This window comes from Prionailurus bengalensis, chromosome A2 (assembly GCF_016509475.1).
Source record: "Prionailurus bengalensis isolate Pbe53 chromosome A2, Fcat_Pben_1.1_paternal_pri, whole genome shotgun sequence".
Lineage (NCBI taxonomy): Eukaryota > Metazoa > Chordata > Mammalia > Carnivora > Felidae > Prionailurus > Prionailurus bengalensis.
This window is the reverse complement of record NC_057348.1, coordinates 97,224,018-97,247,243: the sequence shown is the minus strand read 5'-3', so window position 1 is coordinate 97,247,243 and position 23,226 is coordinate 97,224,018. Positions and strand designations below refer to the sequence as shown.

The 23,226-nt window shown below is 34.9% G+C and overlaps 1 protein-coding gene across 10 annotated transcripts in view; it reads right to left on the bottom strand.

Annotated features, from left to right (window-relative positions):
- CASD1 (CAS1 domain containing 1) overlaps positions 1–23,226 on the bottom strand; it is a 63,415-nt gene that overhangs the window by 39,046 nt on the left and 1,143 nt on the right. For 9 of the 10 annotated variants that reach the window (XR_006298497.1, XR_006298495.1, XR_006298496.1 and 6 more), the window contains exons 2-6: positions 15,479–15,575; positions 14,568–14,688; positions 6,038–6,082; positions 4,498–4,560; positions 158–202 (exon numbers count right to left, since the gene is read on the bottom strand). Coding sequence is in view for 7 of the 10 variants with exons in the window: in XM_043588878.1 (XP_043444813.1) it covers positions 158–202; positions 4,498–4,560; positions 6,038–6,082; positions 14,568–14,688; positions 15,479–15,575 (371 nt within the window). In the remaining 3 variants the exon portion in view is untranslated. Of the gene's footprint in view, positions 1–157; positions 203–4,497; positions 4,561–5,469; positions 5,490–6,037; positions 6,083–14,567; positions 14,689–15,478; positions 15,576–23,226 lie in introns of those variants that run through there. The other variant, XM_043588884.1, reaches the window with a different exon arrangement.

Sequence of the window (23,226 nt, the reverse complement as noted above, 5' to 3'; positions counted from 1 at the left end):
TTTCATTAAAATAAATCAGCCTCATTAATTATAATAGAAATAGTAATTGAAATATAGGTACAATCAAGAATTCTATTTAACATAAGTTAACTTTTCCTCAGCGTGTCCTTAAGAATGAAACAAAAATCCGTATGCAAGAATACACATAATAACTTACTGTGGCAGCTCCTGCTACAATCACATGGGGCTTTGCAACAGAATCCTAAAGAAAGAAAAATCTTTATAAGAGTGTTCTATCCAGTTATGGGAATTAATATAAGTAACATCACTTACTTTTTGCCTTAAATTTAAAGTTCTTCCTTCTAAACGCATTTTAATTTTCTGAGTTCCTTATTGGATTCTCATTATAACAAGATGGCACATCCAATGCCTAAAACCTTACATGGTTATGTGGTTATACAGAATAGCATGAAGCTTGTATGTTTAATTTTTTGATGTTCTTAAAAAAAAAGCCCAAAACATATCACTGAAATTTAATATGGCCTAATATTATTCTGAAACTGGAGTAAACTGTTTAGAGTAAAGCTCTAGTATATTATGTCAGCCAATTAAAAAATATTAATGAAGACTAGAGGGTACATAGAAAAATGTTAAATAAAATGCAAGAAATGTAATCTTTGGAAAAGCTAAATCTGACATGTATAACGGCTAATTATCATAGACCACAATGTGCAAAGAAACAAGGAGAAATTTGGTAGAAATCCTCATCAAATGCAAATTGTACTATTACTAATACTACCAATTATACAGTACTTAGTAATTTACTAAGTTCTTTTAAATTAGCTCATTTGCCACCTGTGAGACAGGCAGGAAGATATTATACACATCTTATCAAATTAAGGATACAGACTCAGAAAAGTTTATAGGGTATTGCTGAGGCCTGTAAGGGATAAAGCCAGAGCTTAAGTCTTGTGACTCCTAAATTTAGTGCAATTTTCACATCAAAAGACCTGCTATTATAATCATGTGCACAAGGAACAATTAAAAATAAGCAAGAAATTTAATTAGAAAAAAATATGACTCATCTAGAAAAGTAAAAATGACAGGTATTGTCTCATTATAAAGGTAGAAGACTATGAAAGCAGAGAAAAAGAATAACAATAATTTCCTTCATGGATACTCTCATTTCCAGTTTAGTGTGTTTCATTTTACACTGCTATTTTAGTGGAATTTCTTCCTCATCTCTAGGTGCCTCCCTTTCTGATTTGTCACAGTCATTAACCCCAAATCTTATTTCTCTTCTACAGGTCCCTCTTGCCTCCCTTCTCACTTTTGGTATAAAATTCTCAAATTTCATGGAGAAAATGGAATTCATCTGGCTTGTGTGCTCTAGACTTCCTCTATTCTTACAACTTCTCCCAGCCTATCTTCCTTGAACAACAGAGTCAATGGCTAATCCTCTTAATGGCTAATCCTTACTCTGTGTCTCTATCGGCCCCCTCTTTCTGTCCAGGGATATATCCATGAATGATCAATCTCCAATTCTCATCGATTTCATTTTCCTTCTCTAGCCTCCTTTATTCCCCCATCTACAAAATGCTATATCATCTTTAGACTAAAAAAATGTTCCTTCAACCTTGCCTCATTCTCAAATCCTTCCTCCTTGTACTGTTAACCAACAGATTACTTGGAAGAGCATTTTGCCCTCCCTATGTGAATTTCCTTATCTCTCATTTATGCCTCAATTGATCACATTTTGATTTGGGGCTTCACCATGCACTAAGACTGATCCCATTCATGAATTCTGGATTTCTACGTTGTTAGCTTCATTCTACCCTGTCTAGTTCCTAAAGTGACACTTCTGACTGTCCACTTTTTAAAACTCTTTCCTCCCCTTGTGTGTCATGATACAGTTATTCTTCTCCTGCTTTTCCTCTTACCTCCTTTACTGCCCCTTCTCAAAATGTTTTTGATAGTTGCATTACCAAGTCCTCTTCTTTAATCTCTAAACTCTGTGCCTATTCAATGTCTTCCATTCAAGTAATTTCAACTATCACCTCACACAATACCCAGATTCTCCAATTCCATCTGAGTAGCTCAGACTTCTTAATGAGTGCCCTCACCTACAGAATTAAATCTAAATTGTTGGTTTCTTCACAGTTTACCCTAACTTCCCACGACTCCCTCAATACATGTTACCATTCTGTTTAAACGTTTCAGTGGTTCTCCACTACCCTCAACACAAATTAAACTCAATGTTCTTATTTTTAGGAAACATACCCTGAAGTACTTAGAAGTAATCAAAACATGGATAGATAGATAAATGAATTTATACCACACTGAATACAACTTAAGATATTATTCATAATGTAATATCTGCTTACCTCATCTCTTATTAGCCCTCTCCTCAAATGAGGCACATGGAAATAACAGCCAAAACCAAACACAAATAAAAAAAGCACTTTGAATTTAAGTTCCAGCCATACTAAAACTGCTAGTGATTCCCTGAATAGGCTACAGTCTATCTTCAGTATCTTTGCATATGCTATTTCTTGTGCATGAAACCACCCTCCTTTCTCATAACAGGCCCTCACCCTTAAAATCACTTTACCTGAAAACTAGTTTTGAAAACTTATAGTTAGTGCCTATTCTCTGTAATCTTGCTGTACCCTATTCTTCCCCTATTTTGGCACTTGTCACATTACTTTCTTAATTAACTATATCTTCCACTCATCTGGAAGCTCTTTGAGGAGAGGAACTCTATCATGTTAACTGGGTATCAGCACTTTTTAGCCTAGTACCTAGAAAATGGCAGGTGATTAATAAATATCTGTTGAATCACAGCAGAGTTGTCTAAATTCAACTTTGCTTTTATGCCTGTAGGCTACAATAATGCTCTTTCAGTTAATAAGTGTACCCTTCTAACCCCACAGTTCTTCTGGAAATATTACCTCCTCTGTAAAGCTTTCTTAAACCATCACCTGTATCTAACCAACCCCCATCCTAAGTGCCTCTATCCATGGTGCTTTCATAGTTCTTTGTGCTCAATTCTGTACTTACTCTTCATCTTACCATATTATTATTCATCAGAAAGTCACTATACACTAGATACTGAAAATTCTTTGAAGGCTGAGACTGAGGCTAATTACTGGCCACACTCCTACCACCGAATGTAAAGCCAGCAATATTACATAAATAATACTAATATGGATTGTTGTATTCTCAGGGTCTAGCTGCTTACTATGAAAATAATAAAAAAATACATAAAAACATGCATACATACATACTTTTTAAATAAATGAAACCAATCAATCAGTCAATCTTAAGTAATGACACAGCCATCTACCTAAATAAGTGGAATCCTTCCTATCCCCCAGTAGTCATAAGGAATCTTACAATAGAATCTAAAGCTCTAAAAACTAGTTTTAGCAAATTATAAGAACGGAAAATCTGGATATGCAATGTAACTCCAGGTTAGTAAATAAAAAAAGTTATCGATTTTACAGGACTTATAAATTATACTGCATTGATGTTTCTTTAACTGTGAATTTCTACTACTTTAATGATATACTTTCAGGTCCAGCACAAATATAAAACATATGTTTAAATCATTTGAAATATATACATGTAACATTATTCTACACTTTTGGAATAAACAAATCAACAAAGATAAAATACAATTATGTGAGACTGCAAGTTACCAGAAAGTTGAATTCTAGAATTTGTCTTCATATTTTGTTTTTTGAAAACTTAAACACATTTTGTCAAAAAAAAAAAATGTTAGAAATGTTGAGTGGGTTCCCACTGGATCCTACAAAAGCTTATTTGGTGTATGAAGTGGTTGCAGTGCTAAAGATGTACTGTGAAAAGAAACAAAGAAAAATACCAGTGCAGTATAAGTAATTAAGCAAAACAAGGTCAACAAAATTGAATACTGTTTTATCCATCCCAAATGCAAATACCTCTAAGGAAAGAAGACAGGTTTAAGTAAAGGACAAAGAGCTATATGGAGACTATTGTGGAGATTCTAGAAAGGACTTTGGGGTTTTCGAGGTGAATAGAATGCTTGCCCTTATATCTATCTCCAAACATTATGAGCCAAAATATGCCAGACTTGACTTCTGGGCCACAAATGTAATGATAAAAGGGAAGAAAACAGGCTATTTAACAACAACAACAACAACAAAAGTTTCCTGAAGAATCTGGGCATGAGTTTGAAAAAGTGGGAACATGCTCAAGAGAATGTATGTTGTGCAAGAAGATGACCTGGGTTTGAGTTAACTGGGCAACAGAAGTAACAGAAAATTCTGTCTGGAAAATGTGGCATCAGCATAACCACAGTAGGGTTAGAGTGGTGGCAGCAGAGGTACTAGATCAAAACCCCCTCTTCTCAGTAAAGTGACCGGATCCATCCAGCACAATTAGTCACTATGAAGAAAGTCGGCACAGACAGAAGAGTAGGACAGGCAAGTAAGGGGGAGAAACACAAGGAGTGCTCATGAGCTTTTAAAATTTGGTTGCTTAAAACCAGAGAGACCTAGATGTTCAAATACAGACCTCAGTCCATACTTTGATACACTGTTTCATAGAACCATTAACTTCTGGATGCCATAGAAAATCCTAAAAAAAGAAACATAGTGAATAAAAAGTCAAAGAAACTTATTCGTGCTGCCTAAAAGAAACATGAACCCATCTCTTCAAGAGTACCTAAAGTAAGGGGTGCCTGGGTGGCTCAGTCAGTTAAGCATCCGACTTCAGCTCAGGTCATGATCTCACAGTTCGTGAGTTCGAGCCCCGCGTTGGGCTTTGTGCTGACTGCTCGGAGCCTGGAGCCTGCCTTGGATTCTGTGTCTCCCTCTCTCTCTGCTCCTCCCCTCCTTGCACTCTGTCTCCCTCTGTCTCAAAAATGAATAAACATTAAAAAAAAAAAAAAAGAGTACCTAAAGTAAAACACACCTTGTCCATGACATCTTCATCTCCCATCTTGGTTTCCCAAGGGCCTCACAGGAATTCTTGTATCTACTTCTACTTTCCTCTAAACTATTCTCCACAGTCATCTTTTAAAATTTAAATCTGATCTTGCCACACATCCTTGCTTAAATATTCAAGGACTTTCAACTGTCCTCAGAATAAATTTCAAAGTCCTTAAAACTACTAAGGAGGTATAGGATCTGGCCTCTACCAAGACATTCTACCTTTTCTCCTCCCACTTTCCCCTCACTTTAAGTACCCCGTTGATTCTCCTTCAGCTCCTGGAATGCTCTATGTGCTCCTTTTTTCTCTAGGACTTTGCACATACTGTTCTGCCTACAATGCTCATAAAACTTCTCCACTGAGCCTGACTCGCTCCTACTTATCCTTGAAGCTTCAGTTAAAACATCTTTCTCAAAGAGGAAAACTATTTTTAATTCACTGTTTTGTACATTCCTAATGCCCACTTCTTCCTTTTTTAATTTTTTTTTTTTTTTATTATTTTTAGAGGGAGAGACAGTGCGAGCAGGGGAGGGGGCAAAGAAGAGAGAATCTTACGCAGGCTCCACCTTTGGCACGGAGTAAGACTTGGGGCTCAATCGCACAACCCTGGGAGTTAAATCCAAAAGCTAAAAGAGTTAAAATCAAGAGTCAGAAGCTCAACCAACTGAGCCACCCAGGCGCCTCCCACTTTTTCCTTTTCACCATCCTTATTCCACATTTAAAGCATGTAGTGAACTGTAATGACTTTCAAAATCCATTAAGTCTAGGACATTTTTGTCTTGACCCCTACTGTATTCTCAGTATTTAGGAGAAGTCACTGTGACTAGGAATTCAGAAAAGTCACAGATATTCTTTTATGGATATTAATCCTGAACACATACCGGTTTCAAATTAACATACAAGATTATTATTTTCTGGATTAAAAAATCTGAGAGACCAAATTTTCCATTTCATTACACAAAACTGTGCATACAAACATTTATTCAATCATTTTACCATTCTTATCTACTCTAAATACACTGAAATATATTTAATACCTACAAAGCACTAGCTGATCTACAAATAAATTAACCAGTGAATATAGTTTCAACATAACATTTAGCTTACTGTTACATTAACCTACCACTTTAACTGATGAAATCTTGTCTTCAAAAGGAATGTTTCCATGCTGTCATTAAAAAGAGACAAACCAAGGAATATTAATGTATGGATTAATTTTATGTCATTAATTCTCCCTTTAGCTGCTTTTGCTGATTTATTTATGCACTACATCTCAATTATCTATATTCAACCTGAAGGGAAAAACACTTGCATAGAATACCAAAAAATAAGTGACACTAAATTGTTTATATGTGATTTTTAACATCTAAGATAGAGTCTAAAGATAAAACCTCAACTCCAAACAAGCAGTTATGTGAACCTGTATCTTTTTGCCAAGATTGCCACATTCCAATTTAGTCTTAATATTATTATCTATGGCAGAGATGGAGAGCTCCTCTGCATTTCCTGAGTCCCCACCAGTTAGAACCACATGACTAGTTCTGGCCAACGTAACATGGCTAGATGTGATGTGGGTCACTCCCAGCTGAATTTCTCAGGGTAATTCTCTAGTCTCTGACTTAACCTGATGCTGAGACTACAGAGGCTGGTACACTGGAAGGTGGTACAAATTCCAACAAGGAGGGATCTCCAAATGACTGCATACAGTAAAACCTCTTGCCAACCCACCCACAACATGTAGCTCTAAGTGAGAAATAAACTTCTGTTTTGTCAAGGTTGTAGAGTGGTTTGTTGCTGCAGCAACATCTAGTCTGTTCTCAACAATACACTAGTATCAGTCTTGTCTGAACAGGAGTGCACATATACGGCTCTAGGTTATTTTGGGTTTCGTTTCAAAGACTGTATAAATGGTCCAGTTGAATAAAAAAATCAGAGTTTGGAGACAACTTCTAGTAACCAAGCATTCCATAAAACTCTAGGGTGGGGTGGGGGATAGAAGTGGTCAAATAAAAAAGGTAATTCTTCCTAAAACCAAGGTTGAAATGTCTTCATTAATTTAACCAGACAAACAGTATTTATACTTATATCTCTGTGAAATAAAGCTTACTTTTATCAGCATGCTAACTTTTAAAATTCAAGCATCATTTCCCAAAAGGACTCTGAGACCAACTGTACTTTCAGGTGTGTTCTGTGAAGAGTTTCCTTGGTCAAATAAGTCTCGGAATTACCGGGTCAGACCAAATCACACAAGTGTTTTCCTTCTACTATCCCATAGCTATTGCATAGCTCAGGTAATTCAATTTAACCTCTCTCTTCTTTTCCTTTGATATACACAAAAGAATATGTCTCATATGTAAGTCACAAAGCACAGTAAAAATAAATAAGCACTCATGAGTCCATCGCAGAAATCAGAGCACTACCAACACACTGAATGACCTATGTGGACCTTTCACTACTTTGAATTTTGTTTGTATTTTCCTTTCTTTTTTATTATATAGTTTTGTCACATGTATATGCATCCTTTAATGATATACTGTTTAGTGTTACTGGCTTTCTCTCCCACTTTTAATTTTGAGAAATGTCAAACTTAAAAAAAAGAAAAGAAAAATGTCAAACTTGGAGCAAAATTGACAAAATTATAATGAGCACCCCAAATACCCTTTATGAATTGTTAACATTTCCTCCACCAGCTTCTTGTCTCTCTCTGCATAGACATATACATTGTTTTCCTTTTACTGAACCATATAAAAGTAAAGTGCAGGATGAGCACTGGGTGTTGTATGGAAACCAATTTGACAATAAATTTCATATATTGTAAAACAAAAAAAAGTAAAGTGCAGACATAACATTTCACCCTTTAAAACATCAGCATGTATTTCCTAAGAACATGGATATTCTTTTACATAACCTCAATACTATAATCCCACCTAAGAAATCTGACATTGATAAAATATTAATCTAATATACAGTCCATATTCAAATTTTCCACTCTCTTCTTTTTTCCTCGCTATAGCTCTTTTTAAAAAATTTTTTTTAAATGTTTATTTTTGAGAGAGAGAGAGAGAGAGACAGAGCATGAGTAGGGGAGGTCAGAGAGAGAGGGAGACACAGAATCCGAAGTAGGTTCCAGACTTTGAGCTGTCAGCCCAGAGCCTGACGTGGGGCTCAAACTCATGAACTGTGAGATCATGATTTGAGCCGAAGTCGGGATACTTGACCCTGAGCCACCCAGGCACCCCTCTCTATAGTGCTTCTATTTTAATCTAGAATTCAATTAAAATCATATCTCTTTATCATGTCTCTTTACTCTTTAAATCTAGAACATCTCCTGGCCTTTTAAAACTTTCATACGTCAATGAACTTATCATATTTATATATATCAAATATTATATTTATTATTTTTGTAGAGTCTAGGCCGGTTGATAAAACACACCAAATCTAGATTATAAACAGCACTGACAGTTACCCTCTTGTGCATATCTCTTACATGAGTAAGAGTTTCCCTACAGGTTCACAGGCCATACAAATATTCACCCTCACATGATAATGTAAGTTATTTTCTGAAGTGTTTTAATAATTTATATTTTCATCAACAGTTTCAGATACAGAGTCTTTAATAAATCTTGTCAGATTTCATATTTTGTTGCCATTGTCAAATTTAATTTCTGTCACATAAGTAGGTATAAAGTGGTATTTCACTATGGTCTTAATTTGAATTTCCCTGATTACCAATGAAGTTAAACATCTTTTAGATTCATGTTGGGATTTATGTTTTCTTTTCTGTGAAATGACTGGCCATGCCTTTACCCTTTTGTTTTCTATTAGGTTGTCTTTTTTTTTTTTTAATTAATTTGTGATTCCTTACATCTCTTGGATGTATATTATAAATATCTTCTAGTTTGTAGCTTAGCTTTTTTCTGTCAGGTATCTTTTGGTGAACAGATACTCTTAATCTTAAGGCATGTGAATTTATCCATCTTTTATTTTATGGTTAGCATGTTTTGTTTCTTATGTAAGAAACTTTTTCCTACTTGAAGTAATGAAGATATTCCCCTGCATTTTTTTTTCCTAAAGGTTTAAAAGTTTTGGCTTCCACATTTAAGTCTAAATTCATCTAGAAATGATTTTACTTGATGGTGTGAGGTAGGGCTTCCAATTTCACTTTTTTCTATATGTATAACCATAACCATAATGATGCCTCAGATCATTAACTAGATAGACCTTCTTTTCTCCAGGGATCTTTAATGGCATCTCTGTTATTTATTAAGTCTTTGTATATGCACGCATTTATTTTAAAGTTCTATATCCTGTTCGATTGGTTTCTTGATTTAGCTCTACCAACACCACATTGTCTTTATTACAACACAGTTAAAATCAGTCCTGATACTGGAAGATAAGTCTTTTCCACCTTGCTCTTCAGATCTGTTGTTGTTATTCTTGGTCCACTGCCCTTCCACATAAAATTTAGGATCAACTGGTAAAGTCCCACAACAAATCCTGTTAGGATTTTATTTGAATTACATTGAACCTACAGATCAATTTAGGAATAACTGACATATTTACAATATTGATTCTTCTCATTCCAAAATATAGTATATATTTTCCATTTAATTATATCATTTAAAATTTTGTTTACATAAAATTTTTTTTCTGTATACAGAAATCATCCACGTTTGTGAGGCTTGTTCCTATGTACTATATGGTTTTTGTTACTTTTGTATACAGTATATTTTAAGTATTTTGAACTCTATATTCCTGGAGCGCAGTATGCAATTCACTTTTAACAGCTTTATTGAGTCACAATTAATTTTTGTATGTTTATCTTAATACCAACTATCTTGTTGAAATTTTTATTACATCTAGTAATTTTCTATAGATTCTTCAGAGTTTTCTTTGTATATAATTGTATCATATGAAATTCTGAGTCTATCTCTTTCTAATCTTTACATCTTTACCTTTCCTTGGGTAAGGGCCTCTAATATAATGCTGAACAGAAGCAGCAATAATGGGCATCCTTTTCTTCTTATTGAGTTTAACATAAATGTGTCTAACATTTCACTATTAGGGATATTTACTGTAGGCGTCTAGAATTTTTATCAGGTTAAGTTAGAATATAAAGGAACTAATCTCATAGAGACAGAACGATACCAATTCTCTGATATTGTCAAGGCCTGCTTAATGGCCCAACATGTTGTCAAAAAAGGTTCCACATATACTTTGAAAAAATATATTCTTTTATTTTTTAGTGTCTTCTTTAAGTATTGAGCTGTAAGTTCATAAAATCAGATATGCTTAGTAATTTTGCTTGTCCTATCATTAAATGCATGAGCAGTGAGCAATTCTCTCACTTTGATGGAGGATTTGTCAACTCCTCACTGTAATCACATTAATTTTGCTTTATACGTTTTAAGGTTAATTTATTTCATGTGCATGAGTTTAAAATCTTAGTGATTTGAAACTTTTGTCATTAAAAAGTATCTGTATCCCTGATAATACTTTTTGCCTTACCATCTATTGTCTCACATTAATATGACTTATCTTTAATAACTATTTGTCTAATAAATCTTTTCTCATTTTTAATTACAACCTTCCATATCCTTTTGTTTTAGGTATGTATTTTGAAGCAGCAGAAAGTTCTTTTAAAAACCAATCTGAAAATCTGTTTGGTAGGCAAGTTTAGACTGCTACCCTTATTTTGATTATAAATGTTTCTACCATTTTACTTTTTGATTTCTAGCTCCCTCACACATACATAGGTTTTTTTATATATGTGGAATATATATAAACACTGATTTTCACATGTACATATGTTTTTGTATATATACATATGAATGTATGTGTGTGAGCATATATGTGTGTGTGCATGTGTACGTATGTATGGCACATATATTTGGCATTAGATGAGTTTGGTTTTAATTTTTTTGTTCTTCTGGTTTGGAACTCACACATCCTAATTCTTTTATCCTTTGCTCTTGAAATTTTACTATCATCTTTAACTTAAGTTCTGAAGTAAGATAATACTTTAAAGAGTAAAGAGGACATTAGAAAACTGACCATCTCCCTCTGATTTATAAGCTATTATTGGCTAGTTCTTTAATACAGTCTTTTTGTAAAATGTAAAAAAGAATTATTATTTTATATAGACAGTGTTTGTTTAGATTTACCTGTTTAGGATTTTCTTTAACTACTGCTTCTTACATTTCAGATCATTTTTTTCTGAATTATTCCCTTTCTTCCTGAAGTTTACCCTTTAAAAAGTCCTTTACTGTAAGTCTATCTAGAAGTAAACCCTCTTCACTTTTGTTTATCTGAAAATGTTCTAAATTTGAAGAATAGACATTGTATGCTAGATACACAATACAATTCGAGGTTGAAATTTACTTTCTGTCAGAAGTTTAAAGCTATTATTCTAGTGTCTTCTGGCTTCCAATATTACTATTGAGAAATATGCTGGCCCAAAGCTTAGTTTTCTACTGCAGCCTTTGGCATCTGTCTTCAGGTCAACCTGAACCCCTACTGAGTACCTACTATTATTGTTCCCATCTCTGGTTTGAATCATAGTTTGTTCCTTTTGAGGGGAGTGTGTCCCATTTCCTCAAAGTCTAGAAACACATCAACAAGTTTTTTGTTTTTTTTTTTTAAATCTAGGATCTAGTTAGTTTGAGGTAGAAGGGGCCCCCAGAGTATCTAGTTTGCCCTCCAGCTGAAAGCAACACAGTTTTGTTGTTGTTGTCGTTGTTGTTGTTTTACTGCAAGACGTCCAAGTTTTTAACATCCTAGCCTAAATTAAAATCATTGAAAAGGGGATATAACATCTAGTGCTGCCCAAACTTATTTGACCACGGCTTCTACAGAACTAATCTACAAAACAGAATTTGAAAAAAGTCCTGCTCTATAGCTTCTTTAAAATTCTTTTTGCCTTGTGGCGCCTGGATGGTTCAGTCGTTTAAGCTTCCGACTTCAGCTCGGGTCACTATCTCATGGTTTGTGGGTTAGAGTCCAGCATCCAGCTCTGTGCTGACAGCTCAGAGCCTGGAGCCTGCTTCAGATTCTGTGTCTCCCTCTCCTTTTGCCCTTCCCCTGCTCATTCTCTGTCTTTCAAAAATGAATCAACTTTAAAAAAATAAATAAATAAAATAAAATTCTTTTTGCCTCAGCACAGAAAAGAAAAAAATTCAAACAAAGAACTATCTTCAATACTTCTACCCAAACTAACCCACACCGAGGCTAAAACAATAATAATAATAATCAGCTTATACAATGTGCCAGACTGGGTGAGGCATAAGACATGTATTTAAAAAATAATAATGATAATATATAATCTCTGTCTTCAAGTGTTCAGAGACAAGAAATTTAGGTATGTATTTTGGCAAATGCTCCACTAGCAATTTGAACTAGTTTCTCAGTAAATGTCTACGACAAACTGTCTTTGTTTCTTTTTAGAATGCATATACACTTAAATGTATCTGGTTTGATAATTGTGGGTTAACCGGGCACCTCTAAACAATGAAAATTGGAAACCTAGGTGTTATAACTAGGGCTCAGAAACAATGTACCATATTATGCCCACTTTGGGCTATAAACTAAACCATTATAGTTTTTTCAACTAATTGTTGCCAAATCTATTATTCCAATTTTCAGAAATTCACACTATTCTGTGCCTAGAAATACTAAAACTGTTTCTTTGAAGTCAGAAATCTCTCTACTTTTTAGAAGTTCACTTAAGTTTTTTTTACCTTAAATTGTGAAAATCTCATAGAATTCAATAGTTCCAATTTTCTATATAATTTTATGTATATAATTACCAATGAAAAATACATTTACAGATACCAAATTAAATGAAAAATTGACTTTATCATTTTCCATTATGCAGATTTAAAATCTATACTAGCCTTTTCTAGTGGACAAAATTTCTAATAGCTGATGGATTCTTCTCACAAAGAACAGTTCCCAAGGAATTTAGCACCCACTGCTATCATTACTACATGGCTAGATGTTTAGCTGTGAAGTCCCTAATTTTTTAACTCCTTACCACAGGGCAAGTTGAGGTGAACAGGCAGATTTTCATCATAAAATCATGAGCTATTCCCCCTAAAATTCTAAACTTTCTTGTATTTCACTTTTCTCTCCTTGCTATTGCCCACTCCCAATCATACACAGCTGAAGACAGGGATTCGAACTTTGGATCACTTAAAAATGTATAAAAGGAAAAGTATGATGATTCATAAAATATTAACTAATCAACAAATTTATTAACAAATATATATATATATATATATATATATATATATATATATACACAGAGAGAGAGAGAGAGAGATCCATTCTTGCTAGTTTTCAAAGATATATTTTTAAAATCAGAAATTTTCGGGGTGCCTGAGTGGCTCAGTCAGTTAAGCGTCCGACTTCAGCTCAGGTCACGATCTCACGGTCAGTGAGCTCGAGCCCCACGTCAGGCTCTGGGCTGATGGCTCAGAGCCTGGAGCCTGCTTCCGATTCTGTGTCTCCCTCTCTCTCTGCCCCTCCCCCGTTCATGCTCTGTCTCTCTCTGTCTCAAAAATAAATAAACGTTAAAATAAATAAATAAATTTTAAAAAATAAAATCAGAAATTTTCTATAAAAGTAGCAGATATTTGTTGCATTGTTGTTTTAATTATATAGCATAATTGCCCAGTGCCAGTACAGTTGCAGAAAATTAGGTCCTGATGGGCATTGCCAGTAACAGTATCAATGAAAATAATTTAGCAATATAATCAATATTTTTTAAACTGGATTCTTTAACCTAATATTTGCATTGCAGGGATTCCATCTACAGAAATAATTTAAAAAGCAAAGTTTTCACACAAAGATGTAATTGAGAATGTCCTTTCTTAAAAAATTTTTTTTTCAATGTTTATTTATTTTTGGGACAGAGAGAGACAGAGCATGAATGGGGGAGGGGCGGAGAGAGAGGGAGACACAGAATCGGAAACAGCCTCCAGGCTCTGAGCCATCAGCCCAGAGCCTGACACGGGGCTCGAATTCACGGACCGTGAGATCGTGACCTAGCTGAAGTCGGACGCTTAACCGACTGCACCACCCAGGCGCCCCGAGAATGTCCTTTCTTAAATTGCAAAAGTAAAAAAAAAATACAAAAGTACAAGAAGAAAAAAGAAAATTATATATTACATCATATCCATTCAATAACATGTTGCCATTATGATGATACTTACATTGATTATATAATAATACCATGAGTTATGATAAGTGGTGGAAACAAGACATAAGACATGCTAAAAGATTACAAGATTATTATTTTAAAGAGACTGAAAAGAAATATGGCAAATATGAAAAGAAGAATAAGGGATGTTTGCTCTTAGTTTTTGTTGTAAGGAATTCTCAAAAAATTTCCATTGAAAGAACTTATCATTTCTGAAAATTAGAAGTTTCAGGTAATAAAAGGTTTACTAATCCATTGCCACCACTTATTTTTCTTATGTTCCTCATTATATTCTCTATGATATTCCCCATTGTCCCTTTTTCCTTCCACCTTTCCCAAAACCAAAGTAATAAAACTTTTATCACTCTTTTTGTTATTATGAAAAGAGACATTCCTCCTATAACTATTCAGGTGGTTAACTTCTAAAACAATAAAGAAAATAGGTAAGTTTTACCTTATTTCCTTCTTCTTTGAATTGGGGATTAATTATTTTTACAAAAGAATAAAACAACTGACGAATTCTGGAATCTCCAATAAATGCAATATGTTTATCTACAAGACAGTTCTTTGCTTCACTGAAATCAACAAAGAAACATTAATTACAATAAGTAAAATCAGCATGTTGGCATTTCAAAGCACAGTTGTGAAGAAAGTAGTGCAGGATTATTATACATATAGTTCACGTTGCTTTAGAAATAGGTGGCTAGGTTTGCTTAATCAACCAGCCCATGGATGATCAACTAACTCTCAATACTTACAGCCCCCGTTTATTAAGTGTTTAATATGTACTCTAAGTATATTAAGTGCTTTATATCCATTATCTCAGAATGACTCGACAAGGTAGCTATCCAGGTCCTAAAGCTAGAGTCCTTCTCTCAAGGGCTATTTATTGCCTTGGGCCTGATTATCTCTCACCTGAGATACAGAAGCTTGGACAAAATTCTTCCCCTAATGCTTTTGGCAGGAATCTTCATTTGGACTCACCCCCACCCCCACACTCTGTTGGCAATTCTCTACCATCATATAGAGAAGTACCATGTAGTATTTCCTTTGCTTCATCAACCTTTCTCCACTCGTTATTAAAACCTATCCTAGAGAGGTGCCAGGTGGCCCAGTCAGTTAAGCGTCTGACTCTTGATTTCGGCTCAGGTCATGATCTCATGGTTCATGAGTTTGAGCCCCATGTCTGGCTCTGCACTGACAGCCTTGAGCCTGGAGCCCGCTTCAGATTCTGTATCTCCCTCACTCTTTGCCCCTCCTCCACTCATGCATGTGCTCTTTCTCTCTCAAAAATAAATAAATAAACATTAAAAAAAAAAAGACCTATCTGAGAAAAGAAAAAAACAACAAAATAAGAAAACTTACCTGATTTTGTATTTATGCATCATGCAACTGTGAGGTTGCCAAACTTTCTCTCCAAGAAATCTGCCACTTGAGAGAAGGTATTCACATGAATCATTGCCTGTAACAGTTAAACAAACAATATTGTAAACAATAGTTATATTTTTATACATTGATTATCTGACCCCATGTAAGCTCTCTGAGATCAGAAAGCATAGTTTTCTATGCTTCACTGTACCTTCTCGGTACATTATTTATACATCCCTGAGAAGCATAGTAAATATTAATACATTAATATTCAGGAGGAGAAGAACCACTAATGACAGACACCTCACTATAGAAGATAGAAGAGACTCCTAACTCTCAAATGCTACATTCACTGCTTTGGCAGTGCCTTCTGCTTCAGGTTCTCTTTCTAGGGACATCATCTCAACCTCAAACTAGCCCTTAAACCTGCTTACCACTCCTAGTTGGGAAAGAAGAGTTTAAGGAATAAGAGAGAAGACTTTGGAAATGTCTTCCTATTCAACTATTACAACGTATGGTGCATTTGCACATCTGGAAATACAGTAATTAAAATATTTTTTAAACCAACTCCCTGATTTTCACGACTTTCCTGTGAGGAAGTATGCTATCCCTATCCTGTAAATGTGGAAACAGAGAAAAGGATTTATTCAAGAACTTCTTATTGAGGTCACTAAAACTTCATCCTTTTATAATTTACAAAGTAACATAAAACTATTTTAGCTACATGGTGGCTGAAGGTACATAGGATCAGTATCAACAACAAATGCAGATTTTAGTTTTTAATATTCAGCCTGTCTACCTCTCTTAACGTTCTCCCCTTCTTTTCCGTTGACCAACCAGCTCCTCCCAGATTGGTTGGGACTATCACAGTTTCACACCAAAAGTTCCACATCTGGAAAACCCTCAGTCCTATGTAAGTGGGGAGGTGGTCACCCTATTTCCCATGGCCATTTTATCATACACTAACTGAAATGACTGAAGGAGTTTAAAAGGGAGTTGGAAACATGAAAAAAGTCCAAATATGTCAAATGGATAAGGGAAAAAATGAGACATTTAGAATAATATAATCAAATCACATATTATTTAAATTAATCTCTGGTTCTTTATGAAGAGTCATCAGCAAGCTCTATTTGTTTCACAGACCGTTAAGGTCAGGATAACGAAACTCTACAGAACAAAAATGATACTGAATCACTCAGGGTGGGGAAAGAGAAAACCCAAAGATATTTAAAGTGGAAGAGCACATCTTTTTTCTCAGTCTGGTTATCCATTTATCTGGTCAATATACAGATAAAAGGTGATACAAATACAAGACAGGTATGCATAAATAATGAAAGTATTGTTATTTCAGTGTCATAAATTCTAAAATAGAGCAGGAAGAGAAAGTGAAAATACTGCATTGTAGTGTTGGCAGAAAACTGGATAAGGAAAGCAGAATATCAATTATTAAAATTTTGCAATATATATATTTTGCAATTTTGTATATGTAGGCTGCGCAGGTTTTTTGTTTTGTATTTCAAAAATTTTTTAATAACCTCTCTAAGGAAACTATAAATAATCAGTTCTTAATTTTTTCCAATTATTAAAAACTAATTCTAGTTCTCAAAAACAAAATTAAGCTACATAAATAATCAAGAAGGAGTAAAGAAAAGACTATAGGAACACACAATTAAGTTATTTTTCTAAAAACATCCAGCTGGGTGCATCTGGGTGGTTAGTCAGTTGAGAATCCAACTCTTGATTTCGGCTCAGGTCATGGTCCCAGGGCTGTGGGATGGAGCCCTGTGTGGGGCTCCAATCTGAGAGTGGAGCCTGATTGGGATTCTCTCTCTCCCTCTGCCCCTCTCTGCCAGGTTGCACTCTCTCTCTCTAAAATAATAAAACAAACAAACAAACAAACAAACAAAAAAATCCTTCTGCTATATTCTTTTATAATGGTTCTACAGTAAAATACTATTAAAAATCTAGTAAAGGGGTGCCTAGGTAGCTCAGTGGGTTGGGTGTCCAACTCTTGATTTTGGCTCAGGTCATGATTTCACAGTTTGTGGGATTGAGCCCCGTGACGGGCTCTGAGCTGACAGTGTGGAGACTGCTTAGGATTCTCTCCCTCTCTCTGCCTCTGTACTCTGCTCTCTCAAAATAAATAAACTTAAAAAAAAATCTAGTAAATGTTTAAAATTAGAATGGAAATTCCATATTTGCAATATTTCTACCTCTTTAAATATTTATAAACTAAGTAAAAAGTTAGTATCTATTTTCTAAAAAAGTTATAAAAAGTTGCAAATAACTCAGTATTAATTCTGTGCACTTTTTCTTCCCTTTCTTTCTCCCTTTTTTTTTTTTTTTTTTTTGTTGTTGTTATTTGATTTTTGTTTGTTAATAGAACTTTAAACAGAAACACACCCTGGCCAATCTACAGCATGTGGGATTGTTATTGTTAACCATCTATATGAATTATCAACATAGTTTTGTGGAGATGGAAGTACCAGACCAAAACATCTTAAAATAACCAGTCTTTCTCCACCAGAAAATGTATTTTAAAATGCAAAGTTCTTTTCTTCCTCGATACTACTACTCACACATTGTATTTCAGTAGTTCAGCCAGTGGGAAATAACAGCTCTCAACTGATGAACCCAAATTAGAAAACAAAAAAACAAAAAACAAAAACAAAAAAACCAGCAAAACAGATTTGAAGCTGTCACTAACCAAAAGACACTATAAACATAGTTCTTTAGAGACTACTAGTCTTTCCAGGAAAGAAAATTCTAATTTGCTAATGAATGCTAGTTGGTGATAACTCTTCTTAATATATTTTATGTTTTTTTTTTAATTTTTATTTTTTTCAACGTTTATTTATTTTTGGGACAGAGAGAGACAGAGCATGAACGGGGGAGGGGCAGAGAGAGAGGGAGACACAGAATCGGAAACAGGCTCCAGGCTCTGAGCCATCAGCCCAGAGCCCGATGCGGGGCTCGAACTCGTGGACCGCGAGATCATGACCTGGCTGAAGTCGGACGCTTAACCGACTGCGCCACCCAGGCGCCCCCTTAATATATTTTATGATGCAATTTTTTTTTTAGTAATCCTTGTATCTGACATTAATACTCTCTGTATCATATCAGTTAAGGTTCAGTCAGAAGACAGAAACTGCACCGCTATTTTAATAGAGAGACTCTAATATAAAGAATTATAGAAAAGCAAAAGAACTAACCAGGCAACTGAAAAGGCAAGAGACTTTTTTTTATACTTGTCAGAAAAATAATAAAAATACTGGTGATAATAACTACTATTATCATCTGAAAATAAATTAACCTAATTTAGAAAAGGAAACTCCCACAAAATTCCACACTCAAACACAAGTTCTCTTTTACTGAGAAGGAAATACTTTTGGATCAAATCACTAAATGTAATCTAGATGTTAAAATAAGTTAACATGCCACATCTTCATTATGCATACTAAGTATATGTAAATATCTGCTGGCACATACTTCCCCGTCAAAATTGACCCAGAAAAACCCCCAAACAAAAGAAAACAAAAAATCCCAGTCATTATTTTCAATTGCCTCATATAATTTTGATAGCTGCTTTAAAACAACCAGTGTGAGATGCAAGTTGCCAAGTGCTCAGATAAATCAAGCTAGGAACACAATAAAAACAAACAAAAAACAAACAAACAAAAACAACTAAAGGGAAAGAATTATCTACTTCAGCTATCTCCAATACTAGATTATCTAGATGAATGGTTGTGTCTTCCTCTTCATTCTATTACCTTAACCATAAGCATTCTGGTTTGTCAATCTAAAGTCTTGGGTTTTTATACACGATTTTTCTGTTAGAAAGATACTAAAAGCAAACAAAATAAGTAAAAAAACAAATTTTAAAAAAGCCGAAAAACAAATGTTAACTGCTAAAGAAAATTTCTAACGTGCTAAATAAACTGTAGCTTATATTTTCCTTTGAATAGAATATCTCTGGCACACTGCACCTTTAGACTGGCTGAATCATCCTACCAAAGCTATCTGTTTATTACTACCAACCATGAAAATATTAGATCATAAAGTTTTTAATATGATTTGTAAGATATTTTGTTTGCCTAAAATTCAGCAAGGTTACACTTTGGTCTGTGCTAAAAAATCACCGTTTACATTTTTCTTTTGACAAACTAGGAATGCCTACATTACAAGTAGCATCTTATAGATCAGGATCTTATAGATCAGGAAAGAAAAGGCTAAGAGACCTAGAGTTGCTTCTTTCTTAAAATTTGGAAGCTTTGAACTCACTTTTCTCCAAAACATGCAATAATACTTAATACTTGCATTTAATAGGCCTGGTGACAGAAAGGAATTAGATTTCAACAAACTTAAAGCATTTGAGACAAGTTTACTTTATCAATTAAAAAATTAAAAATTGTCCAGATTGGAATTACCCTTAAGGCTATTGATACTGGCCTCTTGTCACAGAAATGATGTTTTTAATCTGTAATCACAATAGAAATGGACATTTTGTGATTTAGTAACTTTAGAAATTGAGAATATTTTGGGGCGCCTGGATGGCGCAGTCGGTTAAGCCTCCGACTTCAGCCAGGTCACGATCTCGCAGTCCGTGAGTTCGAGCCCCGCGTCAGGCTCTGGGCTGATGGCTCAGAGCCTGGAGCCTGCTTCCGATTCTGTGTCTCCCTCTCTCTCTGCCCCTCCCCCGTTCATGCTCTGTCTCTCTCTGTCCCAAAAATAAATAAACGTTGGAAAAAAAAAATTTAAAAAAAAAAAAAAGAAATTGAGAATATTTAAAAAATATATAGTTAATAGGGTTATTTTTTTAAATGTTTCTATATTTTATATAAAAATATTAATAATGAAAAAAAAACCCTCTATTTTGTAAAGTTGAGATCAGAACATGCTATTAGAACATGAAATTCAATTAAAGCCAAAAGAACCAGGGGCCCCTGGGTGGCTAAGTCAGTTGAGCGCCCAACTGCAGCTCAGGTCATGATCTCACGGTTCGTGAGTTCGAGCCCCACGTCGGGCTCTGTGTTGCCAGCTCAGAGCCTGGAGCTTGTTTTGGATTCTGTGTTTCCCTCTCTACCTCTTCCCTGCTCACATTTTGTCTTGTTCTCTTTCAAAAAGAAATAAAAACATTTAAAATAAAAAAAATAATAAAAAAACAAAAGAACCAAATGAAAGGAGAAAAATAGGACTTCAAAAAATAAGAAAAATAAGGACTTCAAAAATCTATTTATCCAGTTATTGTTTATGGAGTTTCTAATGTGTGTTAAACTCTGATGATTTAAAGATGAATAAAATACCCTTGGAGGCTTATAGTTTGTGTGGGGGAGATGGATACAAATTATTACAATATAACATAAGTATGTACTAACTGCTATAGAAACACTGAATTCTTAATTCTTACTTCTGTGGTGGTGACATTTGAACCAGACCCTAGAAGAAAAATCTGTACTGTTTTAAGGAGGGGGGGGAGTCACTGCAAGCAGAGAAAATCAGGTATCTGACATATGTAAAAGAGAAAAGCATATTTAGACGGTGAGCCTGAAGTTTAGAAGAAGGAAAAAGATAAACATAGGTAATAAAAAGTAAGCTGGTCAGATTCTGAAGTTGTACACATGCAACTTTCAGAAAATTATTTTACTGGAAAAAGAAGGGGAAAACTCTTGGCTGGTACTGTGAGGCTGAGTTAGTGTTTCTAAATGATTTAATCCATTTCCCTCTGGAAAATGCTTTCTCACTCCATCTTCTATACATCACCACTGCCTAAGAAGCTCTGAGAAAGGCAGTCTATAACCTAATGGCATGAGGCAGACGAACTAACTGGGTTGTAAATCCTAGCTCAGTCACTGACTAATTGTGTGTCCTTAGGCAACTTAACCCCTCATGCCTCATCTTTACAATGTAAATAATACTGTAATTCGCTGGATCTAAGACCACTGATTATAATATAGACACATCATTATTTTATGTAACACTAGAAAAATGCTATCAATTAAACTTTGACCTGCAACAAAGTTTTAAAAATTCATCCTGATTACAGAGATGTCAAAAATGGGGGGTGGGGGTGAGGGTGGAATGATATATGATAATTTATCTACTTCATAGAATGGCTGGAAGGACAAAAGAAGATCAAACATGTAAAACCCTTAGTGGAACAGCGATTGACATATAACAAGTGCTCAATGTTATCACGTGGTGTTTGCCAAGCTTTACTTTCTGTTGTATATAATGCTTTCTTTACGTCCTATAGTTTGTATATGTATATTCAAACTGTATTCACTCTACCTTGCCTGAGGCATACTCATACCCACACAGTGCACTTTTTAATATAAAGCCTAAACCTCTGTATCTAATATAAGGTCCTTACTTATTTTAAAGATTTATGATATTGTGATTCAAGCGTAGGGTCATCTTTGTGTGAAGGGCGCTACATTTCACTCAGTTTGACACTGCCAAAGCGTGAGGATGTCTAAAAACTTCCTGGTATGATCATTATTCTTCCCAAACAGTCTCTGGCTCAAGTTCTTGACATTCAGTCTGGGCAAGTACACACACCAGGTGTACTGCTTCACACTCGAGGCACTGAAGCACCTACAGAAGCTGATGACTAGCTTCTGGAGGAGGCTTTATAAACAACCCCAGATTGCTACACTGACTCATAAGGTTCCATCTGACATTCTATTTTCCCTTCTGATGACAGATTTTGAAAGGATGAAATATATAATCTAAATATAATAATCATCCAAGCTTATCAAAAGATAAAAGCACAATACAAAAAAAGGGAGGGGGGGACTAGATGTTTACTTTTCACACTACAGCATCAGTTACAACATTTACCTTCACCACCATCACAGAGACAAAATCGAGTTAGAGTACTGTCATCTTATAGACAAGATCGAGTTAGATTACTGTCGTCTTATACCAAACTAACATAAAATGATTAATAGTAGTTAAAATTTTTTCTTCGAAATGACCACAAATTAATGCGTCGACACTATAAAACATTAGTTTTATTTTGTACATCAAAGTGTCTGACTTCTGTTACAGCCACTGCAGATGAACCAAAGCCCGGCCAGATCACATGGCTGTGATCTATAGGAGGCTGAAGGGAAAAGGCCAAAGGGTATAAAGAATTTGTCTTTTAAAATCGATTTAGTGCATTCATATAAAGAGCTATTCGTCCATTATGGTACTAGAGTATAAGATTTTTAATCCTCAAGAATTGGAGAACACAAGGCAGCAAAACTGATCAAAATGTCCTACACTTTGAAAGATCTTCTGGGATGAAAACAGAGCTCAGATTCCAGTACCTGGTTTACTGGATATTTTGCCAAAGTGGTGTGCAGTTAAATGGGAACAGCGTTAAATGTGCACGTGTCCATTACACATTACATCTTGACCAATTAATCTCACAGTCACCAAGAGCTGTCCAGATAATGGTTTCGATAATACTAAGAGCCAAAAATAAGAGATCCTATCATTATTAATTTCCCTCAGCTTGTCAGCCTCTCTCCTAGTGGCATTTTAACACAAAATTTAAAAAAAAAAAAAATCAATCAACAAGGACAAGTAAATACCCCTTGATTACTGAAAGATAATTCGTTCTGAAACACGGAGGTCATCTTTCCTTTCCCCCTTTACACCAATTTCAAAACCCACATTGAAGGCCTCTTTTCAAACTGCTTCCAACGTTAATTTCCCTGCCCACCTCGACTCCTGTCAAGCCAGAACTTCAAATATCT